Here is a 10,715-nt window from a genome sequence, read left to right as displayed (position 1 = left end):
TGCGAGTCTACTCACTAAACCAAACTAATCAGACTTCAAGCTGATTCAGTGCAAACAGTTCACTTTCTAAAAGGAGAAAAATAACTGTTTTTATATAACTCACATCAGTCTGTAAATTTGAAGATCAGAGGTTGATTTTATTTAGCAATCTTGAAATCTGTGCAAAGAATAATTTGTTAAAATTTAAACTGATATGATGAGATAAGATAAGATGCTACGATAGTGTTGCAACTGCTGTAAAGCTGTGTATAAGTGCAGGTGTCAGAAAAGAATTTATGTGATTTGTCTGTAATGTGAAGAGACACTTTTTTTTCTTTTTTTTTATCTGTTTTGGCAGCCATTTTAGGTGAAATTCTAAAAGTTTTAACCGCAGATGGTTTTACTGTTTGAAAAGTGAGCAGTTTATGAAGAAAAAAAATTACTTGTTTTTATGCCATAGAATATAAAACTTGGAAAGACATTAAAGCTTTCCATTATTTAAATCTTGTGTGTGATGTCATGGCTTTGTCATGAACAACAAAACAGCTGCTATTTTTTTTTTTTTTGAGTGTTTCTTTTAAATGTTTTGTTCATCCAATAAAGTGATGAGAACTGATGCAAAGTGTTTATTACCACAAGGAATGCTTCCTTTGATGGCAAAACATTTTGTGGCCAGGGCCATAATTAGATAACTTTGAGCAATTAGTAAAAGGGTCGAGAACTGTCCAAAGCTGTTTCATGGGCCACTTGGTTTCTGTGTTGTCTCTGCTCTACAGTCTTAAATTCTTCATTCTGTTTGCTCAGCATGCAATATTCCCATCAAATGCTCAGTGAGTTTCAGTCTAAGCTGTCTCTGCAAAACTAAAGCAACACGGAAGGAAAACTGTGACAGACCAAAATCTTCAGGGTAAAAACAAATAAAGCAAATAATTATTCTATTTAATGTTTTCCTTTGATTCATTCTAGTTGTTGTCCTGTTTATCTTTTCATTGGCCTGCTTTCAGTAGATTACATTTTTCTTGATTTATGTCTTTAAAAAGTGATCTACCTGTGTCTCCCCCCTTCCAAAACGGTACATTTACACACAAGCGGCTACAACAGTTCAAGAATGGAGACGATGGGAAACTACTGGAGAAGCAATTCACTGAACTAATTGAGAACACAAAAGAAACAGAAGCAGCATAGCTTTAAGCTGGGAAGCTGAAATGTTGGATAAAACAAGACCATTGCTTTTATTACCAATTTTCATTCCTCAGATGGCAAGATGAAAAACATACATCTGCACACACTGACATAGTATATACATCAACATGTATAATATGCCATCTGCATAGGAATTCAACTGAATGTCCCATTGTTGTTCTGCAAAATGTATATTGTGTGGCTGTATTGCAAAGCTTTAAATGAAGCTTTGGCCAGTACAACAGTTGCTTGCCAAGGAGACACAACTAGATAACCAGACGGACAAATAAACTTATCCCAAAGAGGTCACAGTGCAGCACTTTTTACATTTACATCAGGTTGAACAGGAAACAGTTTATGTATTATGCACTCTAGGTCACAGTTCTAGGTACTTAGTAAGGTATTCAGCAATTCTTTTGTCACTAATTATACTTTTAACTCAGCTCGTCTAATTGTCTGGTTCAACTTCTGACACCATTGTGGAAAAGGGAAAATCTAATTGTTAACAAATGCGTGCCTATTAATAACATTAAAGCAATTCTACTTTTTTTGTGCTTTTATACATGACTGTTTCCTAGACTGAAATACTTTACAAATAATATATAAGGTACATTCCTGGCTGAGATTTTTTTTTTTCTCAGGTCTTTTGCTAAATGTTTCAGGACAAAGAAACCTTGATATCATTGCCAAAGTATTTCTTACCCAGATACTTTCGTTACACCTCAAGTTCACCAAAGTGAAACATATAAAAGGTTTCCGAACATCCACTCCTACCACCTTCCGACATAAATAACACCCTTTAAGCTTCAAACTGGACTTATATTTTGTGCCCTTTAAAAAAACCCTTCCACATTATTTTAATACTTTTTCGACCATCTCACATTTAAGTCTGAGTTAAGGTCCTTTTACAATTCTGTGGGCCTGATTGGTGTTATACGGAGAAAATAAACTGTGAGATAAAGAGTGGATAAATAAATAAATAAATAAATAAATAAATAAATACGACTTATCCTATGTGGGATTCCTGAAATACCAAAAGCACTATAAATTTGTTATTGTAAACATTTGCTATGTTCAACTGAAAGCAAAAATGTGCCATATGAGGATTTGTGCATTAAATTTCTTTTTGCTGTAAGAATTGTGGTAAAAAATAAAGAATAAGACTGTACTTACTGCAGTCAAGTAAGTACACCTGGGTAAATATAGCTTTAAAATGAACATATGTGGGATTCCAATTATTTATGTTAAGACTTTATTTTGCTGACTTATATTTGGTCTTTCACAAACAGTTAAACACAAAATGATTCTTACATCTGGCAGAATTCAACTTAAACTTTTCTCTCAACCAAGAAGATTATTTTATATAGGAAATGTATCACAAATGCCTTTACTATTTTATTTTTCAGCAATAAAATATTAACCTTTTCATTCTATGCATGATAATTTTTTTTCTTTAAATCCCCAAAATACCTCATGTCCTATAGGCTCACTGGTTTGCCCACTACGATTGGAATTCAGTGCTTTCAGAAATAACTGTGAACAAATACATCAACCATGGCGCTGTTTGCCTACGGAGCATGAAAATAATGAGTAACAATATTCCTGATGAAGTGTTCCTGACCCCTACTTGGACAAAACTCTGTAATCTTGCCACTTATTGCTACCGTTGCTATTCACCGTTCTCATTTGCCACCATTCCCCAGCATTTTCTCTGAATCCTTGTCTCAACAGGGAATTTTATACACACACATCCACACACCTTACTATAAGTTGCATTGCACTATGTAAATCAAAATTATACAGTGGCTCCTCCAGATATATGAAATTAATTTTCCAATTGTACATTAGAAACTCTTTCTTCAAGTACAAGACCAATATTTTAGGAGGGGAAACTTACATTTTTCAAAAGCACATCCAATACGTCTGAAAATCTTCAACAAATGTTTTATAAAATATTAATTTTCTCACAAGCCATCGGGCCATAGCTAATGTTACCGGGTCTCATCTGTCTGCAAAGCTCCAGCTGTCTATTCCCCTGAGAGCAGCTCATTTAAAGTCAAGTTTGACAGAGTGCAGCACAGATCCAAATCCCATTTGACTTTCCCGTTGGTTCTCTGAACTCATCTTCACTCCTCTGGCTAGTTTGGAACATGCCAAACTTTTACCGCTCCTGCATACACAAATGTTATTTAAGGCTTCACTGATGACTCTCTGAGTCTGCAGGCCACTGCTGTTCTGAAATTTGATGTTTTGGTTCTTGTCTGGGAGGCCCAGAACAGAATGAGCGACTGGATATTATCTAACAGAGGAACTGGGCAAATAAATTATCCTTTATGGATATTTATCTATTTCTGATATTGCTACTCAGCTCTCCCAGCAAAAAGAGAGATGCGTCAGCTGTACATCATACACTGTGCCCTAGTGAATTGAAGAAATAGTACTATATATTTCCATGTGCACATATTAATAAAAATAATTAGCAGTATATTTACTGGTCATCAGATCTGAGGTTTATGGTCGTTTTCAAAACTTTTTGGAATTCATACGGACTTCTCCGATCTCCTCAAATCTAAACCTCTAAACAAATAAAGATATGAAGGGAAAATAGCTTTGTTTGTGTGCCACATTTTTCAAATTTCTTTCGTCTGACACACGTTTGTCATACTGGAGAAAGAACAAGGATATCTTTTCTATTGTGCAGTTTATCATTGCATTCCAGATTTGATACTCTCTCATTGGAGATCTCAGGTGTCTGACTGCTGTTCATAGTTTAATCACTGCAGTTGTGGTGTTTGAAGCTAATTTAACTCCTCTGTTTGGCACTTTTTTCACCTTTTTTTTGCCAATTGAGAACCAAAGCTGGTTGCTCCAGAGCAAACTGATAGACTTTGTTTGAAGACACCATGTGTGAAAGACAAAGACAAGACAAATATAAATGTGCCAAAGAGAACAGACAAGGAGAAGCTATTGCAAGCTATTGCAGAGTCCAACCAGTCTGGACACTGGAACATGCTCTACAGAATTATTACCTTGAGAGGATGGCTTGGGTTATTTGAAAATATATTCTGTTAAGTTATTGTTTTCATAATTTCTCATTTATATAACAATCAGTGTGGTAACAGTCTCTAAAAAAACTGCCTTAAGGGACAGTTTGCAGTTTCCTTTGAGGGAGTCAAATCATTGTCAGAGCATGAAAATCTAACAGCTAGTCAGACGCATCTCCACCTCCGGCTGATTTTAGTGATTAAACTTGGTCAGACTTTACGTGTTGTGCTACAAGGCCATATTACAAGATATTACTAATCTGTTTGTTCACAATTCACCATAATTAACACAGCTGCTGGCTTTTCAACTACAGTTTCACTATGTTGAAGTTATGTTTACAATTCCAGATCTAGAAATTATCTCTGCAAATTTAACGAGTAAGTAACCCAGTAGTGGACACATTTCAAATTATGACTTGAGGTAAAGGCTGCAGAGCCTACTAAGACAGCTTACTCCAGGCTAATCACATGCATTATGGTGTTACTGCTGAATGCATCGCCACCATGGTCAGTGAACCAACGTTTGAGAGTGGGCAGATGCCAAAGCCTATTGGAAAATTAAATCAGCTTCTCTAGAAGGAAGCTTGATGCCCACAAAAAAGTCACCTAATTAATTTTACGATGGCTGCATTGACTGTCAACTTCCAAACACATAGTGAACCGACCAGCAGATGACAATGCACCCAAAATCTTGAAGCTTCACACTAGAGTTCAGGGAACATGGATCCTGTGTCTTTTCCTTGAGGCTCTGGGATCTTGACTTCGAAATGAAATGCAAACTTTGCCGTCATCTGAAAAAGAGGACTTTGAACCACTGAGCAACAGTTAAATTCTTTTTCTTCTTATGCAAAGTAAGGTGCCTCTGACATTGTCTCGAGTTCAGAAGTGGCTTGGGCTACGTCATTTGTAGCCCATAGGAGTGTCAGTTCCACTCCTTGTGAAGCTCCCCCAAACTCTTCACTAGACTTGAACTGCTGTTATTTCTATTGCTGATGCACCTTTTTCAACCCTACTTTTTCTTTCTACTCAAATGTCTTCAAATATACTACAGAACTCTGTGAACAACTAGCTTCTTTAGTGATTACCTATAGGGACATCTGTCAAGTCAGCAGAAACCATTTAGAGGATCTAAGCGTCTGACTCTTTATTTAGGGTTTTAATTTTCTTTCAACAATAGTTATTAAAATCATAAGAAGAAAAGGAATGAAATATTCCAGTCTAGATGTAATATACCTATATAATATATGTTTGACTTCAGAAATGACTGAAAAAAATGATGAAAAGATGTCGTTGCATGTTGCATTTAATGTGGAAATATGAAATATTTCTTTTCATGTATTTTTAGGTCTCAAAAAAACTAGCATCTAAACAGAGGTGCCTGGAGTTTTGAGCGGTCTTGAACAACTAAAATCACATATCATCAGGGATTTAGATGACCAGCTGTTAGCCTTCCACCACTCTGAGAATTTATTGTCTGTCTTTTATAAATGTACTTTGAAATGACATCTTTTTGAAGCAGGTAAGTAAACCTTTACTGATAATGACTTCAGCTCACTTCAAAAATATCAGAATTTCAATGTCTATATGATCCTGGAGAATAGGCTTTCTAGGTCTATGAGCACTGATAGGGTTGTCCTTATATGTCCTTGGTAAACTGATTTCAAATGAGCAGATGCTGAATGTAAGTAACTATCATGAAGATTGAGACATCTTCCTAAAGCCTGACAAAAAACATTCACTTGCATAGAAATTCTTTTGAGTAAGAAACACAGAAGGCTGCTGACTCATGGACATTTCTGCAATGATTCATTGATCTGCAGGAAATCTTGGAGCTCCATCACTGTCGAGTGAAATTAGGTAATAATTAAAATGTTGTCTATATTTTTAAGGATGGGCCACTTCCCTTCCCTCATTTTGATGTTGCACAGAGAAAAATTAAAATAAATCACAAGATAATTTAGCTCATAAAAAAACAGAGAAAAAATATCAAAGAAAAAAGCTGAACAGTTAATGGAAAACACTGTTTGAGATATGAAAAATATTAAATTATGAACAGAGAAGTACGGCATAATGTTAGGAACACCATGCAAAAAAATAAATAAATAAATAAAATAATGAAAAATTCGGATAGGTGACCTTGTGAGAATTTGCTTTAGAATATTTGGTGGTCAGCTGAGAAGATATATCCTTCGGGTTTCTATTTGCTAGAATGGATCCGTGAGATTGGGGTCAGCTGCTCTGTTCACAGGGTTGATGTTTCACTGCTTGCTCAACACTACAACTAATAACTATGTAGAGAACATCCTTTCAGTTAATGAATTACTGTGGCTTCGTTCATTCGAGATAAAGAACAAAACATATTGTGGAACATGCAAAAATATTTTTGATTGTTCGATGCCTTGCGAAAGTATTGATAACCCCTGAACTCTTTACACATTTTGTCAATGAATAATGAATTTTATTGCGACTTGATAGACTGTGATAGACCAACTCAGAGCAAGTCATACCTGTAGAGTGGAAAGAAAATGATAAAATGATATTTTATCATTTTCTTTGTTTGTTTCTTTTTTCATTTGCATTGTTTTTGCAAAGATCTCACATGCACAATTAGCATTTGTCTTTATGCTGAAATCCCTAAATAAAATCCAGTGCAACCAGTTGCTTTCATTTGCTTAATTATACAGACCGCCCATGTGTAATTTAATCTCAGTGTAAGCATAGCTGCTTTGTGAACAAATAACACCATGAAGCCCAAGGACGGGAGAAAGTTACAGAGAAGAAGAAACCTACCAATTATTGTATGTTCATCTAAACTGGCAGAGCAGGACAAGAAGAGTTTCAATTAAAGAAACAAGCAAATTAATCACTATAATGGAAAAGGGACAGCAGAGATTCCCACCGCAGGTGGAAGAATTTGTCAGCAGAACAGCTATTCGTAATCTACTCCACAGATCTGGCCTTTCTGGAAGAGTGGGATGATTGCTGAACAGAAGAAGAAATCCATAAGTCTTGTTTGAAGTTTGCCACAAGCCTTGTAGAGGGAATAGCAAACATGGGGAAGAAAATGCTTCATTGAGAAGATGAAAAAGACAGTGGTAACACTCTGCCTGAGCAAACCATTCCTGAAAAATATGCAAGTCAGTAGTTGGAAAAAAAAATAAATAAATAAACACCACTTATCATCTTCTTCACTGTTATGTCCTGCTTTATGATCTTAATGAAACACATTTAAGTTTGTGGTTTTAATATTACAATATGTGAAATAATTCAAGGTGTATGAGTGCTTCTACAAGGCACTGTAATTGATTCTAATTAGTTGCTACTTGCTGAAAAGCTAAACATTTAAAAAGTTATATATATATATATTTTTTTTTTTTTTTTTAAGATAAATTTTATAACACAATAAGTCTAATTGATAATAATGGCATCATTTTCCTGTCTTTGTCTGAGAATGTGTCCCCCCAAACAGGGCATGTAAGACATTATTGTGAAAGTGTCTGCTCTGGGAGGAAGGGTGAGACCTAAATGTCAGATAGGGAGTTGTCTGCGTTTTATCTGACTCCTCCGTATGTGCCGTCAGTGGCCCTAACTGTTAGTAAAGGACAACATTATGTATTGGAGTCATTCCATAGATGAAGCACACAAAAAAGGAACTCAAAATAGACTTGAAATCCTCAAAATGTGTCATAATTAAATCAAACTTTATTACTTAGAGCTCTCAGTGAGAAGCTCTGCTGTAAAGCTTGACATGCGTGTATCAAAAGGAAATTTTACCTTTGGTTGGATAGAGCTATTTAAAGACACAGATCTATTACTCACAAAAGTCCAAAGACCAGACAGGGTTTCAAAGAGAGGGTGTAGCGAGAAGGAGGTAGCAGAGGGAGGGATGTGAGAGACCAGTCTTTTGGATTTCTCATTAATTCAGCGTGGCCCTCTCTTTGTTTTTTTTTGTTTTTTTTTTTTTTTTAAGCCCGCCCACCAACCATTATCAGCACTCAGGCCTTATATATGCAGCCCTGTTTGCAGTTGTTTGTGAGTTTAACCACTCAGACCTTGCAGAAGACCAGCTTCAACTTCAACCGTAAACAGCCAGACCTCATCAGCCACCATGCGAGAGTTCAAGAGTAAGGAGTTCTGGAGGGCTGTTTTGGCTGAACTGGTCGGCATGACCCTCTTCATTTTCCTCAGCATCTCCACAGCTATCGGGAACAAGAACAACACAGCCCCGGACCAGGAGGTAAAGGTGTCACTGGCATTTGGACTTGCAATTGCAACTCTAGCCCAGAGTTTGGGCCACATCAGCGGAGCCCACCTGAACCCTGCAGTGACCCTCGGGATGCTTGCAAGCTGCCAGATCAGTGTGTTTAAGGCAGTGATGTACATTGTGGCACAAATGCTTGGCTCGGCTCTGGCCAGTGGCATTGTATTTGGAACACGTCCAAATGACACGACTGCACTGGGGCTGAACTCTGTAAGTATTTATTTTGATAGTTCTAAAAAAAAACCAAAAAAAAAGATATATATGCACATTTAATTTCAGCATATTGTAGCTTTCATAAGGAAGGCTGAACTGAAATTATTTATCTTGCCCTCTTACTTCGAAGAAGTGAGATATCGTTAAAACAGGTGAACAGCTGCAAGAAATTTAAAGTGACCATATGCAGAATTAACACTTTGAGTTAAGTGCTTTTGGACGCTTGGGTTTTACAGACAAAAACTTATCCGTGAGCAGCGCTGAAAAAGATAACTTTTCTGTTGATAACTTCTAACGAAATCGAATTCTGTTTCTCTGCCAAGTTGCTGTCAAAGTTTCAGGACAACACCAGCAAACTGTTAAAAACTGGGAAGGGGGGATGGGAAACTATCCATCTACATAAAACCAACTAACAGAGTGCTGCTGTTCTGTTTTTTTCCCCTCACAGCTTAACGGTGTCACCGCCAGCCAAGGCGTAGGCATAGAGCTCCTGGCAACGTTTCAGCTCGTGCTGTGTGTCATTGCAGTCACTGATAAAAGGCGGCGTGATGTCACCGGCTCGGCACCCCTGGCCATTGGCCTCTCGGTCTGCCTGGGACACTTGGCAGCTGTGAGTTTATCCTCAAAAACATTGCAGGGCTTACCCAGTAAAGGTGCACCATGTTTCAGTGTGGTGGACCAGCAGTAAACATGACAAAGCTCTCGAAAACCATGAATTTTGCAGCTTGCTTTAGTCAATATCCTTCATCCCAGAAGATAATATGACTTTGTGATTGCAGATCAGCTACACAGGCTGCGGCATCAACCCAGCCCGTTCCTTTGGCCCAGCTTTGATCCTGAATGATTTCACAGATCACTGGGTAAGTCAGTGGGTAAAACACATGAGCATTTTATGCACACCTCACAACTCTGCACACTTTATGTCTCAATATTAAGAAACTTAATTGCTTCCTAAAAGCAAGTTAGTTAACTATAGCTAAAAAAAAAAAAAAGGTCAGCAATAATTCAGTATAAGTCACTGACAAAAGGAAAGCTTCTTATTTGCGGATTGACTGATCAGTGTTGTCTGTTCCAGGTGTACTGGGTGGGTCCGATGTGTGGTGGCGTGGCTGCGGCTCTCATTTACGATTTCTTGCTGTCGCCCAAATTTGACGACTTCCCAGAGCGCGTGAAGGTGCTGGTGAGTGGGCCAGTCGGGGACTACGACGTCAACGGAGGCAACGACGCGACCACCGTGGAGATGACATCTAAATAGCCACACACACTTAACCCCAATGTACATGTCTATACTATTGTAAAAAGATTTAAAAGCTCTTGAATTTAGTGTATTTAGCATTTTTTGTGTTATTTTAATTACCAACAAGGGGTTTTCTACTACGGGTCATTTAGTGTCACCTTCTAATTTGCTTTTTTTTTTGTCGACCCAGTGCAAACCTATCATCCGAACTTGCTGCTTCAGTGTGCACATTTTGTACTGAAATCCTAACAAAGCAGTTTGGAAAATCTTTTGTTTCCTTATCAGTATTGTATGTTGAGCCATTTTTGTACATTTCTATATTTCTGTATCACTTCTTAATGCTGACAGATAAGATATTGTGTGTGCACTCAAAAGTTTCACTTTTATAAGTAAAATAAATAAAAAAAAACACTTAACATGAGCAGTTGTAACTGTCTGCATACTTATTAATGGTTTAAAAGAATATAAAGTAGACTTTTGGGGGTTTTTAAGTTGTCACTATAAAAACTCTCACCCATTTATTAATGGAAAGCTGAAGGTTTCATTAAAACAACCTCAATTCAGTGCAGTGCAAAACATTCTAGGTTTGATGTGACTGCTAAACACATGGTAATCTAAAACTATTCCAATAAGAAGCAGGTTGTTAACTTATTCTTAGACAATTTTGCAACAGATCTTCTAAATTTAGCTTATGACCAATAAGCCAAAAGAGAAAAAAAAAAAAATGATCATACATTCATTTCACCTTTCCCTGAAACGCTACGTAAAGCATCAAAAAGTTTCTTTGTCAGAAAATTTA

The 10,715-nt window shown here is 37.0% G+C and overlaps 1 protein-coding gene across 1 annotated transcript; it reads left to right on the top strand.

The window, feature by feature from the left end:
• The first annotated feature begins 8,213 nt into the window (after window positions 1-8,213).
• Window positions 8,214-10,337, top strand: LOC106948768 (aquaporin-1). The gene is made up of 4 exons (XM_015034612.1): window positions 8,214-8,676; window positions 9,128-9,289; window positions 9,459-9,539; window positions 9,755-10,337. The coding sequence occupies exons 1-4, from the start codon at window positions 8,314-8,316 to the stop codon at window positions 9,932-9,934; spliced, it is 786 nt and encodes a 261-aa protein (XP_014890098.1). The 5' UTR covers window positions 8,214-8,313; the 3' UTR covers window positions 9,935-10,337.
• The last annotated feature ends 378 nt before the right edge of the window (window positions 10,338-10,715 follow it).

This window comes from Poecilia latipinna, unplaced genomic scaffold (assembly GCF_001443285.1).
Source record: "Poecilia latipinna isolate Pla-1442-1.1 unplaced genomic scaffold, P_latipinna-1.0 Scaffold18, whole genome shotgun sequence".
NCBI classification, from domain to species: domain Eukaryota; kingdom Metazoa; phylum Chordata; class Actinopteri; order Cyprinodontiformes; family Poeciliidae; genus Poecilia; species Poecilia latipinna.
Note: the sequence above shows the minus strand (reverse complement) of the source record. Positions and strands in the feature narration are given on the sequence as shown.